The sequence below is a fragment of the Lathamus discolor genome, chromosome 2, assembly GCF_037157495.1.
Source record: "Lathamus discolor isolate bLatDis1 chromosome 2, bLatDis1.hap1, whole genome shotgun sequence".
Classification (NCBI taxonomy): Eukaryota; Metazoa; Chordata; class Aves; order Psittaciformes; family Psittacidae; genus Lathamus; species Lathamus discolor.
In genome coordinates, this window is record NC_088885.1 from 33679491 (window position 1) to 33702430 (window position 22940).

General features: G+C 36.4%; 1 protein-coding gene across 3 annotated transcripts in view; it reads left to right on the top strand.

Moving 5' to 3' along the window:
* The window catches only part of SLC25A13 (solute carrier family 25 member 13), a 114579-nt gene that overhangs the window by 68743 nt on the left and 22896 nt on the right, over positions 1-22940 (top strand). For all 3 annotated transcript variants that reach the window (XM_065666331.1, XM_065666330.1, XM_065666332.1), the window contains exons 7-13: positions 376-514; positions 1341-1434; positions 1605-1689; positions 3823-3907; positions 4358-4516; positions 11459-11511; positions 12559-12639. In XM_065666331.1, the coding sequence (XP_065522403.1) occupies positions 376-514; positions 1341-1434; positions 1605-1689; positions 3823-3907; positions 4358-4516; positions 11459-11511; positions 12559-12639 (696 nt within the window). The remainder of the gene's footprint in view (positions 1-375; positions 515-1340; positions 1435-1604; positions 1690-3822; positions 3908-4357; positions 4517-11458; positions 11512-12558; positions 12640-22940) is intronic.

Here is a 22940-nt window from a genome sequence, read left to right on the forward strand (position 1 = left end):
ATAGTAATACACTTTACATGTAGAAGTAGTTTTCCTCATTACTAGAAATAAGCCGACTTATGAAACATTTCCAACTGAAGCAGTACTGAAACTTGAACTTTGTAAATTACTACTGGTTATGTTGTTATAATCCTGCATATGTGGTTGTTTATGTTTGTAGGGTGGAGAGAGTTTTACATTCTGGTCATGATTAGTTTCAGTAACATAAGAATCTTTCATAGTTTTCTTTATTTTGCATTTATTTTTTCTTTAAAGCCAGCCTGTGCTACTGTTGCTCTTGTAAAGTAATATTGTTTAGAAACCTTTATTTAAAGATTTTTCTTAGTCTTGTAACAGTCTCCTTTCTCTTTTTTTCTTTTACTGTCTCTACTCTAGGCTGCTGGAGGTACCACTTCCCATCAGGTCAGCTTTTCCTATTTTAATGGATTTAATTCTCTCCTTAACAACATGGAGCTCATTAGAAAGATCTACAGTACTCTGGCTGGGAATAGAAAAGATGTGGAAGTCACTAAGGGTTGGTAGAAATGTTTGCAGTCTGGAAGTTTCCTTGGGAGTTTGATTGGGGTGGGTGGAGGGAAAGACCTCATCTCTGTGCTTTTAAATCAATGGGAGGGGGAGAAAGCCTGCCTCATTAGCATTCCTTGGTAGGCCACTCAGTTTTGTACACTCCTGTTGGGGTCCACCCTCCAGGTTTTCCATTATGTTTCAGTCAGAAAAAGGTCCCAGTAAACTGGTGGTGGGGGCAGGGTGAGGAAAGTATGTAAAGATATTTAAAAGTTTAAAAAACTTCCTAGGAGTGCTGCCAAATTGGCAGCCTATTAAAGTGACCTTCAAGGGTAGTTGAAGAATTCCATAAACTTGTATTGGCGGCACAGTAAGCTGATCTACAAGCTTGGAACAAGATGTTATCTGCTATATCTAACCACTTTTATAGAGAATTCCCTCTGCAATGCCAAAGTTTCATTAATGTGGCCTACTGGGACTATGCATGCAAAATTCCACATCTCTTGACTCCTGTTTTTGGTTTTGTTCTGCTTGCTTTTTAGTATTTTTTTTTCCCTCTGACCTGCAACTGATTGATACCGTATGTCAAATATCCTAAATCCTGCTGATAGTGTTAAGCTTTAAGACCAGAGAGTTGTACTTATTTGCATGAAGGATAGACCATTTAAAACATACATTTATGTAGTGGTGGGTCACCCATATTCCCCTTCTCCCTCCCTCACCATACTAATATACATAGATTTCTAATACTAAAATATAAGGCAACTCTGGGGTGCTCTGGATTATTTGCTCTGGTTTGATTAGTTTTTCTTTTGTGTATTTTTATTCTGTTGCAGAGGAGTTTGTTCTGGCAGCTCAGAAATTTGGTCAGGTTACACCCATGGAAGTTGACATCTTGTTTCAGTTAGCAGATCTGTATGAGCCACGGGGGTAAGTGGAGAATTATCCATCCTCCTCTCTTGCCTTTCCTCCTCTTCTCTTGGAAGGGGTGGGAGGTGGTGTTGGGGAACAGGAGAGTGTAATGTAGTGGCCACGTGCTGGTAACTTGTGATCTGTACACCCATCTCTAAGCAAGTGCTAAGCTGAATCTATTTCCTCAGGCGCATGACATTAGCTGATATTGAAAGAATTGCTCCTTTGGAGGAAGGGACATTGCCCTATAACCTGGCTGAGGCTCAGAGGCAGGTAAGGACAAAAGTCAGTGTGATGCTATTATTGGTTTCCACTGCCAGGTAAATAAATAGCCACTGTCCTTCTGTGTTACCAGCTAAATTGCTTTTCTCTTGTATTCTGGAATATCTGTGAGGAAAACTTTGTTAGAATTTATTTTTAACTTGTGTCATGTCCTCTTCATCTGCTCTCTCTGCCCCTTTTCTGAGCTGCATTTTGACAGGTTAAATGTAATTTACTTTGGAAAGATAAAATAGATATGAGTGTCATCTAACCATTCAGTAAATATTAGATGTATACTGAATTAAGGTTTTCTGTTTTGTGATTCTGTTCTCTCTGTTCTTTTTAATGAGGAAAGAAGACTTCCTGCTTCAGATATGGATAGTAAATTCAGCATCTAGCCTATTAAATGGCAGCCCTTGTTCTGAACACGCATGTTCCTGGCTTCATAGTATTCTCTGCTTTGCCTTATGCTCTGCTGAATATCAGTACAGGAGAGATTATGTGTAGTCTACCATCATAGTCTCACTATTAAAAATATATATATGTAAACATCAAAATATATAAAAGTAATAATATTCTCTGCATTTCAAAGAACAAATTAATACTGAGTTCTGATGGTATAACAGCAAATGAACTTTTGTTGTGTTTGAGGGAAAAGAAATAGCGTTCTTTAAATGTCAAAGCTGTTAATCTTTTAGTTTTCATATTATTTTTGCATATCTTATATTCTCATTGACACAAGTTTTTATACAGATGGATTTAAAACTAACCCTCTGGTTCTCTGTCTCTATTTTAAGGCAGCCTTAACTTTGTGTCTTGTGAGACTTAGGGGCTTTATTTTCCTGCTCTGGGTCTGTGCAGAGACGCCAGTTTGACCACAATCAGTTGATGCAGGCTACATTTTTAGGACTACCAGGCCGTAAGCCAGGCCTCTGTGTGTCCGTGTACACATGAGTCTCTTCTGTTTCTCTTTCTTCTTCTCCCTCCCATACACAGGAACACCCCCAGCACTGCTCTAAGTGGTGGTTTTCTGTTTGTTTGAGCAGTGACTAAATGTTGACTGTGCTGGGATGAACTCAAATGAGTTGGGTCCCAAAAGCTCACCATCTATTCCTAGAAGACTCCTAAAGGAGTTAAAAGCATTTACATTGGACTGAATATCAAGTAACATAAGTTACAATAGGTGGCAGTAAAATGTAGCCAAAAATGCGGTGCTGAAAAGTAGCAGCTTCTTCAATTTTTGCTTTAAGGCCACTGTCTTTGCTAGTATGATTTATGCCATTATAAGAGGCTAGGACATATAAACCTACTTGAATTTTACCATTTCTTCTACATATGTGTCCATCCATATGGCTCCATCCATTTCCTTTTTAATACCAGCTGCTCGATGCTGAGACTAAAAGGATTTTCTGACGAACTCCACCTCCATTGGAATATTAGCTAAGACCTAAACAGATTTTCAGGGAAAAATTGTATAAATATTTTTATCTTGTTCTTTTACTTGTATGTCCTGGGTAAAAAAGTAGTATAAAAAGTGATAGTAACTATGGAAGGCTTAACAACCCTGCAGAACTTCTGTTTTCCTAATTCTTTCATTAGATAGCAATTTTAAATTGGGAGCTCTTCTGAAATATATTTTTCATCGGATTGAATCTAATAGACTGTGAGCAAAATGAAATTGTGGGGGTGCTTTGTGAAACCTTATTTCCCTTTAGCTAATCTGTATGAATGACGCTTGCATACTTGTTTTGATAGCTTGAGAAGTAATATCTATACCTGATTCTGGTGACAGTAGAAAGAAATTCCAAACTGGAGTTGCTTTTAGCTGTAGAAAATTAATTACTTAAGATGCAGTATGTGTGCCCTCATATGCACACTTAGACTATTGATTTTGGAGTTGTATAATTGTGTTGTAGTATCAGTCCTTATTTTCTTTGATATTCCAATCTGAAGAGGCTACAGTCTAAGGTTCTTAGAAACCAGTGGAAAAGAAAAAATAATTGAAAACAAAATCTCCAGTGTATTGTGGGATTTTTTCCAGGTGTCTGTATACTTGTATCTGTCTGTTCATGAGATGTTCTCTTGTGAAATACGATGTTCTGATTATTTTTGTCTTTCCTTTTATTTTAAATCCTGCCTTGACAGAAAGCTCCTGGTGATGTGTCTCGACCTATTCTCATCCAGATTGCGGAATCAGCGTACAGGTTTGCCCTTGGTTCAGTTGCTGGAGGTTAGTCTTGGCTGAGGAAAAGAATATTCATCTTCACTGTTTGGGTTTTTTCTTCTTTTCTGCTCTTCTTCCCCTTCTGCCTTTCACTTTAGTGTGGAAGGCTTCTCAGTCTTTCCCTTCAAGCCGTGTCTAAGGGGTGGAATAACTGTAAGTGGAAGGGGACATCTGGTCTACAAGAGTTTTGTAATTTATGAGACATAGGGGTTCTCAGGTGGTGTTCCTATCTGATTTGTCACCAAACCAGTTTCAGAAGAATCAGATTAATAATAAGGTATGGCCAGAGAAATGGTTTTGGTTAAAACTGTGGGAGATAGTTAAATGTATCCAGAATATATTGTGGAGAAAAAACATACAGCTAATACTTGAGACGTATATGTGGAAGATAAAAGTTGCAGTCAAACCCTGCAGATGCAAAATCATGTTTTCTTAGACCTTGATTTTTATTTGCAGCTGTTGGAGCCACTGCTGTCTACCCAATTGATTTGGTAAAAACTCGAATGCAAAACCAGCGCTCTACAGGCTCTTTTGTGGGAGAACTTATGTATAAAAACAGCTTTGATTGCTTCAAGAAAGTGCTACGTTATGAAGGTTTCTTTGGGCTTTATAGAGGTAAGTTTAAAAGGTGGTATATATTAATGGTAAGATACTAGTAAGAGTTCAATGGGACTCTGGAATTTTAAGCCTTTTTTGTTAAGACTTCAATTTTGCCTGGTTTGTGTTTTTGTTTATACTCTGTTATAGGTGCAGGTTTTGCAAACTTGATAAATAAAACTTCACTGTAATGAGAACATTTCAGTAGGATCTCTCTGTCCTTTTCTCATCTGCAACTGGGCAATAATAGTAATTTCCTACAGCAGAAATATACTGTTCGTCAAGTTTTTATTCCCTCAGTAGTTCTTAGTACCAAGGATGTTCTGTCTGTGTGGTACGAAGTTAGATCATCATTCTTTGTTTCGGTGTTCTTTCTTGCCTGTTTTCTGTCTATTTAAAAACATAAAACCACAGAGAATATATGGTACTTTGTTATTAACCAGAACTCTTTTTCTGGTACCTTTTGTGACAGAAAGGTCTCTCTGAACCAGTTGCATGTGCTTCACTAATTGTTGGGAATAGTCATCTTTATCAAGTTTCATGTATACCTCTTCTTAGCTTTTCACTGTTGTGTCAACCAGAGAGATTAGCTGGGTTTCAGCCCACTTACGTCTATGTAAGTAACCAATACACTCAGGTTATGAAGTTAGCTGTTCCAGGTTCCATTTGTAGCCAATGGAGGAAGTTCGAAAAGCTCATTTACTGTGTTCAGTATGTAAATCATCCTTACTTTGGGTCTCTTGGGTAAGTGCCTGCAGGTAGATGGTAGCTTTTTTTATGTTCCTGTCTCAGTTAGGGCATCAATGGTGTGCATTCAGGTAACACAGAAGTAGTCAGAAATAATCATGAACTACATAAGACTGCAGTTCTTCTTTGTCAGAGAGATAAAGCAAATTATATTTCTATTATCCCAGTTATTGAGATCTCTTACTCCCCTCTGCTAAATTCATTGGGGAGGATTTGAAACTTGTGTTACTTATTTCATTTTTGGCCATCTTGCTTTGAAACTGTATTTAACTTGTGAAAATCAGAATACTGTAATGAGAGAAATGAATTTTTGAAAGCAGTTGGGAATGGAGGATTTCAGTGAAATGTTGTTATGATCTGGCAAAGCTATATGCACCTCAAAAAAAGAAAAGTTAAGACAGTGTGTGAAACAACGTTAAAGTGGTGTGATAGATTAACATATGACCTGAGTTACTAGAGGCTGGCTAAGTAGCTCCTCTGCAAAATACAGACTTTGTAATTATTTCATCACTTTTGGAGATGGGAAAGCTCTGTTATTATTGACTGAGTTTGAGGCAGTTTTTTGAGTAATAATTTGATAAGGAGTATTGACATGGTTTCTATTCTGTAAAGATCTATACAATCAGAATTGTAAAAAGTCCCAGTTATAGAATGAAATTTATTCCCTGCAAAAGTATGTCTGCTTCTTTGGGAATCCTGAAAGAATAAATATGCAGAATTCCACTGTTAGCTTCTTCTGTCATATTGAACCTCTGAAACAGTAATTTTTTCACTTGGAAAAAAAACCTCTCAGAGATGTCTTAAATCATAGAATAGAATAGTCAGGGTTGGAAAGGACCTCAAGATCATCTAGTTCCAACCCCCCTGCCACAGGCAGGGACACCTCACACTAAACCATCCCACACATATTCTTAGTTCCATTTGCTTGTCATGTTTATGGAGGGATTTTTTTCATGTCTAAATTTGAGGACCTTTAGGAACCTTCATCAGTATGGCATGTCCTTCTATTCCCTGTCCCCTTTACTTCTTTTCAGTCTTCCAAGGAGTACTGCATAGTGATATCTCAGACAGTTTGGTGGAACTGAACTTCTAAACTCAGGGCAATAATCTAATTTCTCGATTATATAGTAGAAATCGCATAATGGCATAAAATACCATCATTTCAGAGGCAAATTGAGCCCTGTGTTTCTGCAGATTCTCTACTTAAAGGGGGCACCCTGATTTATCTTCTCTTTTTAAAGAGTCAAATAGGAAAAACTCCTTAAAAATGTGGAGCTTCCTCTGTGCAGTTCTGTAAATTCGAACTGTTGCTTGCTCTCTGAGGAGATAATGTTGGAGAAGGTTGAGCAACTGAGTGCAGAATGAAGGTTTCTGGTTAAGTTTCAGAGGATAAGAAAATTTGAAAGGAACACTTTATCGACTAGTTTATGTGACCCAGTTTAATGTAGTAAATTTAATTGCAAGAATCCTTTCATTCTGGTCTTAAATGTTACACTAGATAAGGCAAACTACAGAGTACATTAATTTTTTCTGCTCACGGGTAACTGATACTCTTTCTTACACTGTGGTGTGTTCAGAGTTAAGTAAATGTGGGGTTTTGTCACGCTGGAGGAAGGGGTAGTAAGAGTTCTCCTGCTTAGCTGAATAGTAATATAAAACCTTTAAAAAAAAAATACAGTAGAAACATTTGGAGCAGTGGTCTCTTTGTCATGATACACTGCAAGAAAGCAAGCAGAAATTATAAACCCTGCTCTGAACTCAGCCATTTCAGATGATATTTTAATGCAAGGCACGTATTTCCATCCAGCGAAGTGAACCGATTTTTCTTTTTTGTATTATTATTTTATTCCAAACTTGAAAAGGGCAAAACCACCATGTTCTAAACCACCTTCTCAGATAAGGATAAATTACACCATCTTGTGGATATGAAGAGAGTACTAAATTTTGTTTAGTGTCAGTTTTGTTCTAAGGGTAGTCAGCGTTCCCACTGAAAAGATACTTTGATTAAAAAAAGAACAACCAACAAAACAAGCATGATATAAGCCTCTGTAGAATCTTTATAATTGTTCATTATTTGAATGCTGTGTTCTTGGATTTATTTTTTTAAGACTGTACATCTGAGATAAATTTTTTACCTGTCTGTTTCTCAGCATGGCTGGAAAGAATACTCATATACCTGTAATTTACTGTTGCGTCTACATTTGTACCTGAAATACATACTTAGAAACTCACAGGTATTTACGTATATGCAAATATAAAAAAGAATTTTGGAAGCTGTGATTTGTCAGCATCTCTTCTGACTGATAAGGTCACCTACATTTGTTAGTTTAGTCAGAAGTCCACCTGACAAGTCACTAAATGCTTCACAGTCTTAAGCAGTGCCTCTAATAGAGATTATTTCACCTATACTGCATAGAAATTTTATGAGAAATGCAAGTACCAGAGATAAAATACAGCTCATTAAATTGCTCAGTAGCCATGTTGTTAATGTCACTCTCCTAGGGGATGGAAAGCACAGGAAATGCTGTAGAAGACTGTCATCTGTGATCTTTAACTATTAAGGAGCTTGCTCATTTTATATCTTCCAATTGTTCTTCTAGCACTGCAGTGACTCCAGATGCCATCTAATCTTAGATTTTAATCATTCATTCATCATCCAGCTTCATTATTACAGGTGCACTCCCATTCTAATGATACAAGACGGTGGCAGAAACTTTCCTCCAGAAGTATGCAATGAAGTACCATTTTTGTAGAATGGAAGTACAAGCTTACTCCTACACAGAGTTCTGTCAAAGCAGAAAATCTTCAAGAAATACCTGATTTCCAGTCTGAGAGAGCTGTGCTTGAATGGCAACTGGCGATAGTTGTCCAGTTTCTTGTGTGAATGCTGTAATAGAAAAATCTGCAAGTATTCCATTACCTCCTTTCTATCAGGTGTCCAGATGGTTTCAAATATTTTACCTAGACTGAGAACAACTCCTTCAGTCACATCTGTTGCACAGTGTGAAACTGAAATTTCACTGTTAGACATCTGAAAAAATACTTCGGCCAGATAAGATTTCTTTTTTTCTTGGTGCCATTGCTACAGCTGGGCTGGAGGAGCTATTGTGTATATGTTCACCATGTATTTAGTCTGCTTTCAGCACGGAACTTGTATGACATTACAAACTGAATGCAGCTCTTGGTGCTCTCTCTCACATATACCTTTACGTTTCCATAGAGTTCTATAACTGCAACAATATGTCAGCTATGAAGAGGTACATGGTAATTGCTACTAAAAAGCCTTGGATGTATAAAAATGGATTGAACAACATGTTTGCAATGTACTATAGTAGCAGGCTGTCTATGTACAAAATGTTATTCTCTGATGTTGTAAGAGGCATACATTTTTAAGACACTGTCAGATGTTTCTAAGCCTGTCCTACATCTGTGTGTGTGTCATACTGCTGATCTGCTAATGCACAGTAACACTGAAAATTCCCAGAGTGTCAGGATAACCCCAAAAGGAAAGTGACATTTTCCTATGTGTCCCCTTATGTGCATTCTTTCTTCCAAAACTTATCATCTTTATCATATTCAGGCATCTTTCAACAGTGTTTAGGGCTCCCATCAAAACAGTAAAGAAAAAAGAATTTAGTTTTGGTGGTATTAACATATAAAATGCACAGGTACCACTTGCAGAAAGCTTTATTACATAGGTATAAGAGCAAACAAAGAGTCCCTCTACCTTCCTAAGCTTCTGGAGGCAGAAGGCCTAGCTGGTGTCTGGCAAGGCTTTGAAATGTAGTATTAAAATTAATGCTGCCTTTTTTAGAATACTGTATGCTATCTTGCAGTAGACATATACAGCATTATCTGCAATTAAACTTACTTCGGTACTATAAAATTGTGTGTGAAGTAGAGTCAAAGAGGAAAATGCTCTGGTTTTTTGGTTGTTCAGTTGGGTTTTGATTTTTTAATTAAAAAAAAAAATCAATGGGGTTTTAACTTCTACCTATTCTGTTTAATCTTTCTTTTCTACATTGAAGTTTTATGGAAAGTTTTGAGTTGTCCCATTCGGATTTGAGTGCAAAAGGAATGTCCCAGATGGGAAAAAAATAACTTGTGCCAAGATAAACGTGGTTTTCCTGCAGTTTTATATGTACCTTTACAAATACAGTGTCTTAGGAACTGAAAAATGAAAACTAGTAAAAAGGCCATCTTCAGATCAGTCTAGTGTTAATGAATTGATTCGTCCTGCTTATGTTGCTTCCAAAACTGCAGGTTCATACAGAGCTTCAACTGGACTATTTTTATAATTTTATATCTTGATTTTTTAAAATGTCTTTTTCTGTAATTTATTTGATACAACTTCAAAGTCATGTTATATATAGCTTAGGTTTAGTAATATGTTTATATATGGGATTTTAAAATTAATGATCTCCAGGTTCTTTGAAATTACAGACCTGCTCTAATTCTACTGCATTAGGCTTAGTATCAGGTAGTGCACTTGCAAATGGAATGGATTTTTTAATCTCTGAAGATACAGATTCATTAGCCATAGTGTCTGTATGTATATATATATATATATATAAATTATCTATATAAAATCTGTATATCAGTCTCTAATTATACGAAGCCAGACGTCTTACAGCAAGATGTAAATATCATAGCAGTGAGAAAGATAATTTTGCCTGCATGAGGCTAAAACTGGAAAAATCCTACTCATTGTATATCCTTGTATTGTCTTAGTCCTGCGGAAAATGTATTTAGTTATACAGTTCTGTCTTAATAGTTTTTCATTGAAGTCTGGATTCAAGTCACCTGTGAGCTAAAATGGTTTAAGAAATTAAAATTTTGAAATTTAACTTACTCTGCGGATTCTTTTTGTTTATTTGTTTTGAGCAACTGTGTATGAACTTTGTGTTACTTTATTCTTTTGTTTGAATATTCAGCCATATGATCACAATGCAGCACAGTTGTCTTGGGTAAATGGTAGTTGTTGTATATGTACATTGGCTGTATTACTCTTTTTGACACTTGAAAACCGAAAATGGTTGTACAGGTGCAAAATGTTAGAGGCATTAATATATAAATAGGGCTGGCCCTCCTGCTACCACAAGCCAAATGGTGCTATTCTCCAGCATGATTTCCTTATTAAAAGCATCAGTAGTAACGAGTAAAGCTGATGGATGGTAGCAGGATGGAGGAATACATTAATCCAGTGCATGTACAGTTTTGCCTTTGTTATTCTGAACTCAGCTCTTTGGAAAATGCCGTTTTGGCAAGTTATCTTTTAGAGTTGGAACCTTAAATATTGCTTTTCCCAAAAAAATAAAACCATGGAGAGGTAAAAATATCAGGCTTTGTAGGAAGCACCCAAACGTGCTGCCTGAGCTATTAAAACAAAGGGGGTCTGCACCAGGAATAGCTGCGGTGATTTTCTTGCATTACCAAATGGTGTCCTAATTTCATTATGCTGATGAATGCCTGCAACACCATTCAAGCCCCAGGTAATTTGTAAGCTTTGTGTACTTTAAAGTTGTGGCATCCAAAAGTTTACGAAAACTGTTCACTTCAAGCAAGTGAAGCCGACAGTCAGAGATTCCCGCTACTTCCAGTTCTGTAGTGCATCACTTCTAACAAAATCAAATAGGAAATTCCATACCTGAGAAGAAAGCAGCATAACTTCCTTTGTTTAAGAACTAGTAAGTTAGCTGGGCAAAGACCTCAAGAGTGCAGTCACACGTTTTAATGTTTTGCATTATTTGGATTACTGTCCCTTTGGGTCCTGCTATCTAATGGCATTGCTTTTACCAGAAAAAGTTACCAGACTTGTGATTTTTGAAGTGGATTCATCATGTATCTCACAAAATTAATAAGAAAGTCTTAATTTTTGTGTGATAAAGCAGAAAATTAATGTTAGTTTATGACAGAATACTGTAACAAAGTTGGCAAATCTGTATTAGCGTTTAGGCATAAAGTGAACTGATATTACTGATTTAAAAAAGCTTTAAAAACTGAAACAAATACATACAGGCAGCAGTAGCACTTGAAGTGGTAGCACAAAGTTGGTTCTCAAAATGGAATGTTTAAGTACTCTCATTAAATTTAATAACACAAAATTGGTGTAAAAATTGCCTATTTCTAGGTGTGATCTCTACATTTTTTGTTGATTTGTTTAGTTAATACCAAGTTCGTTAATGTATTGAATTTTCTATTTCCATGTTACAGGTCTGTTACCGCAGCTATTAGGAGTAGCACCAGAGAAGGCCATAAAACTTACTGTAAGTTTGCAAATAGATTGTTTTCACATTTCTCCACATTGTAAAGTGTACCTAATTACAATTACCATGTTAACAATTTTTATCCTTAATGTGTCAGCAATGTAGCAGAGTGTATTCCATCATTTTTGCTTGATACGAACTTAATTGCAGGAAACACAAAGCAACTGTTTATGTCTGACTTGTGAACATCAAAAATGGCATACAATTCATGTGCGAGTGTATATATAAATGCATTTTAAGAATCTTACCAGAAACTTAGTTTTGGACTTGCTCCAAAATTTAACAAGCTTATTCAACTTTTTCAGCTCATCTGCTTGTTTGGAAGTAGTGCAGGCTTTGGTTTCACTTCTTAGCAAAAATGAATAATTATTTATTGGAATTGGACTTGGAGAACTTTTGGGTTTGTATCTCCATGTGGTCCTGTATGTTTAATTTTATGACAACAGGAGATACTATAAGCATGTAGTGAAATGTCAGTAAGAAAGGAACTTGTTGCATGCAATTTTTTCCCCCCTAAATATTTTACTTCTGTAATTCTGCTCTTTCTTGAATGACTTTAGGGCACTGAAGAATTTTTTATAACCCAATTTTAATGTATTTTTTATTAGCCCATAAGCTGGTATTCACCAAAGCTAGGAGTATGCATTTAAAAAAAAGAAAGGTACTTAATACTACTAATTTAATTACTGTTCTATTAAAATTTATTATTGAACATTCTGATATTAATTTGAAATTATATTTACATTTGTAAACACAGTGAGCTTTTCTAAAATCTATTTTATCATTAATTTTCATATAATGATTTTATTTAATTAGTGATTGGTATCTTTTTTCAGTAGTAAATATTTATATTTAAGATGCATATCTTTGTTAGACAGAAAAACATAGCTTTACAGTATTTCATTTAAGATCTAAGGTATGTTTGGCGTATTAGTTTGGAAGCTTTATGGATGTATTTGCATTTTCAGTTGCACAGAGTTTGCAGCTAATGAGTGTTTTCTCCAACCTTTTAATTTATCAGCTTTCATAAATGTTTGTTTTTTAAAGGTTAATGATTTTGTGAGAGATAAGTTTATGACTAAAGATGGCTCTGTCCCACTGGCTGCAGAAATTCTTGCTGGTGGCTGTGTAAGTATCTTTCATTTCCTTCATCTGAGATTCATGAAAGTGCAGAGTGTAAGATTAACTATGTGGACTAAGGCTTCTGTTTAACCACAGATCCTGTTCAAGAGCAGACTCTTCTAGAGCATCTCAATTCTTTCCTAGATAGGCCAGCCGTGCTTGATGAAAGGGTAAATGTTTCTGTGCATCGTGCCTTTTAACTGTGCTATATAATTCTCACAGCTTAGAGTTGTTTCCTTAATAAAGAAAGTGTCTTTATTCATGTTGGCTGTAGCTTATGGCCTGAAGAGGATTCATGCTAACCTTTCCAGAAGTTAATCATTAGTTACTACTTTGTGGCACCCACTCTGCCACGTCACTTCTTTCCTGATGTGTTATTGCACCCACTAATTTTCACTTTTTGCAGTGATACTGGCTTTTTCAAATGGCAAAAACTACTCATGCTTCTTTGAGTTCATAGCAGACGTAGGCTGTGTAATCTTAACTCAGTACATAATGCAGTCCGGAATGTAGGCTGTATTTAAAACCCACTAAGTTTTTAAGAGTGTTTTGCTTGTACAAAGTTCTTAATGAACAACTGGCACACTACTGGGTAAGTGATAATACTTCACAGTTTGGTCTAGTTCTGCCTGTTCATATTACAGCTTACTTTATCTGGTGTATTGATTTTGTTCAAGCAAATGTAAATACTTTGGGTAAAATGAATAGTTGTTCAAAGACCAGTGCACTTTACAGATAAAGAACACTGTTTATTTAAACCGGCTTTGATCACTGGGGCAGAGCAATGTTGGTATATTTTCAATCTATCTTTGTTTCTGCTGTCATAAGACTGATGAGGTCACATTTTCAAGCAGCTTCTACCTATGTTAAAAACTACAGCGAGCAGCAACTTAAAAACAAATGCCTGTGTCTTAACCGCAGTAGGTGCAGAGATTTGTGCTGTCTGTGCTTGCAGAGCGCGTACTACGATTATCTGAGCCTCAGGGTGCAGTGGCTCTGTTGCCTTGCAGGCTGAGAAGCCCTGGCTTTCTGTAATTCTCAGGAGATGGGGCAGGATTTGGCTGCTGTCTCACTGCTCCTTCTGTTTGATCACTGACCTGTTGTAGACTGCTAGGTAGGATCCCCTTGTTCTGTAACTGTAGGAGGATTCAGGGGAGAAAAAAAAAGAAGGGGAGGGAGAGAAGAATGTGGGTCTCTAAAGCCCTAAATAAAAAGCATGTTGTAAATGAAGGAAAAATGCAATAAAGCACTTTCAGAGTAAAAATTGTTTGCCCCTTGCACTAATAAAATGTCTTATGAACATAGCAGCCATAGAGAATTCAGCAAAATTTCCATTTAAAATGTCATTTGATCTAGAATTTTTATTTTTACAGACTGCTGTGAATTTTTTAATGCAGTACAAAAAGCAGTCTTTACAGAGAGCTGTCATTCATGAAAATGCTGCAGCAAACTTTTTGCCAGTAGTTCGTTGTAAACTAAGGGCCTGCTTTAAGAGATAGGTGGTTTGAAACATATTTAAAATGTGCTGTAAGTGTTGGCTTGTCCTATTTCGTATTTGAAATATATATATTAACAACAAGATGCTGCATAAAGTTGTAGCAGTAGATGTGTGGTGGCAGAATGCCTTGAGTTTTCTTTTAACTGCAGTGTTACACTTAAGGGCATAGTCCAGTGCCAGGTAGATAGGTTGCAACTTGTCTTTTCTGCAGGTGGTCTTTAGGTTTGTTGTGGTTTGGGTTTTTTTGTGTTTTTTTTTTTTTTGTGTGTGTGGTTTTTTTTTTGGGGGGGGGGGGGGGTTGGTTTGTTTGTTTTTTATTAATTTTGGTGGTTTGGGTTTTTTTTGTAATTTTAAACCCAATTCAGACTAGCAACAGAGACTCTCATTACAAGTGGTGCCGAGTGTTTCGGGGTGAATTTTTCTCTCATGGTGTAAATACATGCATGAAAGACGTGCATTTTCCTATAGCTTTCAGCCTTGTGTTGGCCTGACTTCTTGTCCCTGTTTAAGCCAACGTGAAACCTGCAATTTCACCGTGGAAACAGTAAGGACAGTGTTGAATGCTTTTGAAAATTTTCAGTCTTGGATTTTTACCTCATTTCACGATGTGGTAATCGCATTTGTGGGAGGCAAGAAGACAGGAGTGCATGATGTGTTAGAGTCTAAAAAGGGGCAGCCAACTAAGATGAATTTCGTGAAAGACACCTGCCCTATCACCTTTCTGTTCTCCATGTCTAATTCTCTGCTGTGGTTGTGTTAGAAACACAGATGTTAAATTTTCCTTCTTGTGTGATTCTGTTTCCTTGGAGTGTTTTCATTGCTTATGCAAGAACTGTGTGCTGGGATGTGTGCTAGATTTTAATGTTTTAAATACCAGCCCTGTGCGTACCGTATAGCATTAATACCTAAGAAAGGGAGAACAAGCAGATACTTGGATGGTTTGGGTTGTTCAGTAACACAAAGAGCTTTGAAGGGGTCAGTATCACCTGTGTAGCTCCACTCCACTGTTTGCCCAACCATTGCCAGGAGTTGACTTTTAAGTCCCCAAGGAGTTAGCTTTGCATCATAATTACTGAGAATTAGTACACATGGCTGACTTTTGCACTTGTAACTAAAGCTGATTGTTTCATTGAACAAGCCTTTTTCTGTTTTGTAAACTGTTTTCTCTCCTCAAAAAAGAAAAGAAGAAAATAGATCTTTTACTCCATAACCTTGTGGCACTTAGTTCAGTTAACAGCCTGTTTCGTAGCTTTTTATTATGTAAAGATGAAAGTGATAGATTAGTTGAGATTTATTTTTTTGGAGACCCCCCAGAATATAATTTAAAGTGTAACCTTTGTATTTTTATACAGACTCTTAAGGAGAGTTGCTATGCAAATTACTAACTCACAGTTTCTATCCCCTTTGTAAGAAATTTTCCTGGTGACTGTGGCATTTGTTACCCTTAAATATGTATATAACTTCCCGATTTGCACAGTGCCTGACACCCGCCATGAACTCTGGTCTCTGCTGTGCATTTAGGTTTCTCATCACTCATGCGAATCGTATATAGTTCTTCTTATTATTAGACTACTAAAAAGCTTCAGTTCCAAGACATAACATGATGATACTGTAGAGCTGGGATCTGCTGACTGTCTAGACCACAAATCTGACTTAACCTCCTTTAATGAAAAAGTGCACAAATGTGCTAGGTTTGATTTCTGCTAATGCTGTTAGCTTACCTTCAGGGATTCTTTAATAAAAGGATGCTCTTGGGTAAGCTGTAAGTGCAACTTGAAATCTTTTCTTGTACAGTGGTAATAATCTTGAAGTTTCTGTAACCTTTCTTCATGGTCTTTTTTTTTTTATATTGTAAATACAAAACAGTCACTAGTCATACTGAGTTTAGCTGCTTGCTTCTTTTAACCTTAATTCACAGAAAGCTTCTGTTAAAAGTAACCTGATTTTTTTTTCTTTTTTGATACAGCAGTGGCCATTATTCTTTTATTTTGAGTTATATTAACAAATTGAAACTCTGTTTGTAAATGTGGCTTAAGTATTATTTTTGGGGTTTTGATATGCTGCCTTTAACACTTAAGCTTTTAGGTGAGATGGTCACGTTGCTTAGTTCCTTAAATAAAACAGCTTCATGTTTAATTGAAAAGATTACATTGTGTGTCTGGAAGTAACAGGGAAAGAGATGTAAAAATGCAAAATAGAGTGATCATAAAACACAAAATACAAAGGAAAACAGAAGAAGTATTATAGTGTGACTAAAAGAAATAGCTATATAATATGTTGCCCTGTCTGCCTATATTAATACAATTCTGTAGGTAAATCAAAGGCTATATTTTCAGCAAGAAAAGAGGAAACCATTTTGGTTTATTAACCTTTCCTTGTTCTTTCCCTCCCCTTTCCAAGCACACACAGTCCTTACCTTCCCAGCTGCTCAGTGTGTGCTCACTATTAGCCAGTTTAAATCATGTAGCACAGTACAATTACAGACCCTGTATAGATCTGCTTTTATTTAAATTGTCAACACAATTTTAGGCATATTTCTGGGGACTTTATAGTAATTGTAATAAAGTTAAAACATACTGGACCAGCTTGGGCAACCTTAACACTGCTATGGAACATAAAATTTAGATATGGTTAAGATGGAGTTCGTCTAGAAGGAGCAAGATCCTGTCCAGAATTAATTTTCACAAAGGAATATGATGTGAAATTCCGGATCAGTTGTGCCAAATAACTGATCCAGTGCAAATAGTTTTATTGAGCTACTTACAGCCTTTATGTTTCATAAAGTAATAAAGATAAGTCCACATCTGAGGTGCATTTTCTCTGTGGCATTAAAATATAGGTAGAATGTGTATGGACTGCAGTTCCCACACTTCTTACATCTCTTGCAAAAGTGCAGACATTTAGAAGTTGTAGGCTAAAGGAGACTGAAGGTGTCATTCTTGTTTTCATTATTCAGAAACCTAAATGTAATAAAATTTTGTTCTGTTTGGCAAGGGAGGCTGAGCAATAGGGAAAATGAAACAGCATTATGTGTACCGGGATGGGGGGGGAAATCTCTGCATGTAGATCTGGAAAAAAAAAAGAAAAAAGAAAGTAACAATTGCTATCACAAAGTTTTGGTATAGTTTATTGAGATAGTTAAGTAATGATGGTCGTCTTGATGATTGCTCATATTATATTTGAAAGCAAATGGCATACATCTCTTAAACACTTAACAGATTTATTCTCAGAGGTCTGTTCTCCCTGCAGTCAGGGAATCTAACTTCCATTACTTTCAAGGAGAATTCTGCCTGCATGTGTAAAAGCCCAACATTCACATTTCTTGTTTAAGGAAAAGTTCAAAAGCTCCTAATGCATTTTTTTCCTTGATTAAATTTAAGACTATTTTCTTTTTACATAAAATTGATGTTGTTAAATAAATTAATTAGATTTAAAATCTGTTTAATATAATTACTATAATGTAACGGAATATACTATAATTAATAAGTCATCTTTACAGTGTAGTCTTCTGAACCACTGTAATTGTAGCTATTTTTAGCATAGTGAAAATACTTTAATTGTAAACTTTTGTTACAAAAATCCCAAGCTAGATCAGGACTTAAATTTAACTTCACGGTTCCAAACCTGTAGTACTTCAATACTGCTCTGTTTTGATTGTCTCTGATTAATTTTCAGCTAATCTTCGATTTAAACCTTGTAGTGAAGTTTTGGAAAGCAACATACGGTAATATGATAGCCCTTCCAAGAGGTTGTACCAAAGGGTGGGGAAGTTCCTGGTGTAGAGTTCCTGCGTTTCTTTAACCTCACCCCGTATTTCCTTGCAGGTTTCAATGTTTTAAAAAATAGTTTGCTGAAATTTCCAGCAGTCATACCTGTTTAAGCTGGCCTTTCCTGAAAGCAGTGAGGAGTGGTGCAGAACATGATTTCACTCTATTTTGAATTTTTCTTTTTCATTTTAATTTTTCCCAAAGGTGTTCTCCCATAACAGATTAGAGGTACTTTCCCGTTTTGCTTCCTTTTCCTTTCCCTTCTCCCCTGAAAAATAAGAGAGAGATCGGGGGGGGGGGGGGGAGGGGAGGGCAGAGTTTTTCAAACTGTAAAACAAAGCGGGGATGAGTAGGTTTAGGTTGCTATGTTTCTGATTGAAGAGCTGAACAATTCTGAACTCTTGAAGTCCATTTTTTCCCAACAAACATACTTAATAGTCTTTCCATTTGAAATATATTCTTTGTTTTCCCTATTATATTAGAAATAACGACTGCAAAATTTCATAGAACTATACGTTACAGTATAAAACATATATTTAATATGTTTTATTACGCATCCCTTTCTCCTATTACCCCTTCTTTTACTGGCAGTAAAGTATTTTAGTGCTTACCACTGCAGGTTAACAAAAAAAAAAACAACCCAAAAAACAAAGCCTCAAACTCAAATCAGGAATTACAGTCTAGCTTTCTGTGAGAAAAGGGAAGATACTTATGATGTCACAATAATTTATGATGTGATCAAGAAATAATGGGCCACAATTTTAATACAGCTACCATGCCTTAAGACTTGAAAGGTCTTGTAAATCATTAAATGATTCTACAACTAGTCAAAATAGACAAGTAGAGCAGACAGAGCCAAACGTTAACATATTTGACAGGTCTGTAACTTAATTGCTTTTATAATGCCAATCAAGTAGGCTCCACTTTGATTTTTTGGCTAGGCTTCTGAGAACTGAATTACCTTTAACATGGAAAATATGAAATCCACAGTTTTAATTTTTTTCCCACTGCAAACTTGGTCAATGCTTATAACCAAACCATACTGGTGTTTTTTCTGTTTAGCCAGGTCATGAATACACTATTGCAAGACAATTGTCAAAACTTGTGTCTGAGTCTTGGAAACCTGTCTGAAGCAGTAGCAGGAATATACTCCTGTTCAGACTAATTGCAGTTCTATTTATGAGCACATTTACATGAGCATTTGAGAGAGCTTGCTTTGAATTTTATGTATACTTGGGCATTAACAGTACTCTGCGTTTCTAGTAGCATTCACTGCCCAAAGTAAAACCTTAGGCAGACCAAGAGAAGCCTGTCCTCAGAAGGCAAGAGTGATTAGCTTGAGAAAAACACAGTTCTGCCTGAGCAGCATGAAAGCCGTTTCTGTGCTAGCCTGGTCAGGGTAGTGAAAAGCAGATGATTGAGGGCTCAGGAAATCTCCTCATGATCTGAAGAAAAGGTATTTACTATATGAACTCCCATTGCTAAAGAGCATTATCAGAATCCTGTATTGATAGGAACATAGATGAGAGGACACAAAATAGGATGAGATGGCTTGTCTGGGTTTTTGAAGCCTGGCTTTATTGGGAAAAAAAGGTAACATAGAACCAAGCTTCTGAGAACCCAGTATGCTTTGTCTTTGACATGCAGTGCCACGTAATTGAGGTTGTCACCTTTGAAATCTGTAAAAGAGTCACTTTGGTCAGATGTCTGTTACTCGGTAGCTCTCATGGTAACAGGCAGCAGCTCAACATAATTCATCTGATGCTCTTGGGATCTTTTGCCATACAAACACCAAGACTTTCAGAGGTAGTTTGAAGCACTGCAGTGGCACTCCATAAATCTGGCTTCTAAGCCTTGTTCTGTTGTAGAATTAGTATGCGATTTTGTGGTAAATCACCGAATAGTCCTGTGTGTAAGTTGCCCTTTATTACACAATGAGGATGGTAATTCTTCTATTCTTGCATTTTTAATTTAGATTTTTTTTTGTTACTTTTTTATGACATGGAACAATACTTCGTGTGTGCACAATGCTTAGGACGTCAGGAACCTTGACTTCAATTAGGATTAATGGACGCTAGCAAATGCACAGGAAAACAAGCTGCAACTGGCAAGGAGTAAAGGCCTGGGACAGTGTATAATATTCAGTATGACTGAATGTGATAAAGAGTTGACTAAAAATTTTGAAACTTGCACCTGCTTGTCTTTTTTGTAAATTGAATTAGTAACCAAGGCACTGTGGACAATTTCTTTTGCAGAGGTTGATTTTGGATAATTGTATAATATGTTGCTTATGTATTTTAATGGTTGCTATAATTGCTATCCCTGGGTGATATTGTTGGGAAATATTAACACTGTAACAGCAGTAGTAATCCTTTCTCCGTCCATGAAACCTTAAAAGGTGATATGTGACAAGTTGGATGGGATGGAGAAGAAAGATCTAGGCTGACCCTAAATTCTCTTAGCTGAGAACAGGAAAAAGGCTTTGATTTGAAGTAGGTAATAAAGTTAATTAAAAGCGTTAAGAACAGCTGATGGACTATAATGGTGAAAGGAAAAGAATGTAGTACTCTCTTCTGGGATGGAAAACACAGAATTTTCTTCCTGAATTGCAAGCTGTATTGTCTTTAGAACCTACACTGAAGCTTTCAAGTGTAGGTGTGAAAGCCTTAGGAGAGTTGGGTCTGATACACTCATTACTTGTCTAATCTCATAAGTGCACAAAATGTAGTTACATAAAAAAGAACAGGAATTTTTGTGTCTTAGTGTAATGGGGTGTGTGTGTGTGTGAAAATCTGTTTATTTTCCAGTAAAGTTTGTTACAAAGTTATTTGAACACATGAAGAAATAGAAAACATTCTGAATTCTTAAACTGGAGTGTTGTTAAGTGGTTGTTATTAAACTAGGGCTTTGTGCTTTTTTTTCACTACAGAGTAGGTTTCATTTCCCCATGGAGGGAAAAAAAAAAAAAAAAAACAACAAAAAAACCACCTCAATGATTTCTACTTCTCCCTTCCGTTCAGTAAAGTAGGAAATTAGGAGGCATGTGATAGTACTGATTTACTATACAAGACTCTACTGCCATCGAGAGGTGCTGGGTGATATCATACCAAGTGCAGAGTTGAAGAACTGCAAAAATGAGGAAAACAATCCAAACAACCCAGCTTGTTTTTAAAAATTCATGTGGGTGGGTGCATTGCCAGCTGTTCATTTGTTAAAGTACATTGAACTCTTACAGGTATGCCTGTTTCTAGCTGTGTGTCTATGAGGAGTTTTTGGATGACAGAGGTATTTCCCATTTGTTTTCTTGCTTTATATCAAACAAGGACATAAGTGCTTGTGATTAGGTCAAATGTTAAATTCTTTCAGAATCATATGAGCTCTTTGTGGGCCTTTACAAATAATTATCTCTGCAGTACCTCTAGGTATGTATTCCTATAAATAGGTCAAAATTGCAGTTTTTATTTTAATCACATGATAATAACTGAAAAGTAAGAGATTTGCTTTTATAGCCAGATCATTTGTTTCTTTAAAAAATGATTGGAAGAGATGATAAGGGATTTAGATTTGAGGCTATTAGGGTTTGTAACTAAAGTATAGAAAAATTGCTGTTACTGGAAGCTATCTGTATTAAACAGTTGACGAAGCCGATTTTTGTGACACTTAGTGGAGCAATCATTAAGCTTGAGCAGCCTGAACTTACACTGTGTTTATTCTGGCCAGAAAGAGTAGTTTTTAAATTCAGACCTTCGGGAGCATGTTTCAGGATTCTAAAATGGGATGCACTTTCAGCTGCAAAAGTCCATCTTTTGGCCAGACAGAATGAATGAGCAGGATGGTATAATGTGCTGATGATGGTTTGTCTGTTTCTTTCAGTAACATTTATACCAGAACCTTGAACAGTCTGGAAAAAAGATAGGTTGATGAGATTTCTTTCATTGCATTCACTACGCGAATACTCAGAAAAAAGACAGAAGCAATGCTGTTGTGATTCAAGCTACTGATTTGGAGATCAGGATATCATGAGACTCTTATGAGTTGTGTGTTTCAGCTAGGGGGACATGTGCACTGGGTGTGCAATTAACCCCTTTATTTCAAATCCCCTTCTTGTAAAACCAGAGGCATTGTACTTTCCTCACAGGAGCACTGGGAGGAAATACAATTAATATTTATGAGACACTTGCGTGCTATGATGATGAGTAACACAATAGGAGTTACCAGTACTAGATAAGCAAGAAATCATTTCATTAGAGAGTATAGTAGCCATCTCTGGTTTGCCTCCCCCCCCATTTTAGGAGTAAGGAGCTGCAGTTACCAGCACAGATGTTTAAATAATAGAATGATAAAAGCTCCCCATCAGGCAACTATACTTGTTACTGCTAGAACTGCCTTTGCACAGGCTGATAAAGCAGCTTTCCTATCCATCACAAAGCAGGCAGGTGGTAGAAACCCTCCTACTGAGACCCTCTGTCAGGTATTGTCTGGCTCATCGCTTTCAGTTATTCACAATTTGATATTTGGAATATATCTTTGATCAAATTCAGAGGATGACTAAGGTTGTTCAGGGAGCTCTGCACTAACACCTGGACAGTTCCATGGAAAGACTTCATTGGAAATTTCCAGTGTCTTTCTTCAAAACTTTGTGGGCAGCAAAACTGGCTGTCTTTCTAGTAATGCCTGGTGCATGCAGATCTCAGGTGTTTTAAAAATTTGAATGCAGCAAGCTTCATTGTATAAAGTAGGTAAATAATAGCATCCGCATTTTTCAAATAGTGAGAGGAAGTCTTGTATGATTTACCCAGAGCCACAAACACCTAATGCTGCAAGTGTTGATGTGGCCAGGTTGGATATGTAGACATAAGCATTTATATGTGCTAGCACCTGAAATACTGTTTGAATTCGGAAATTATTTGCCTTTATTCTCCTTTAAAATCAGATAGATGTTTCTATTTCCATTCTTTAAGTATGGCATTCATTTAAACATTTTTATAGATTTAAATGTTAAAAAACATTTTAATAGATTCTTAAATTGCTCTGTGTTCTGG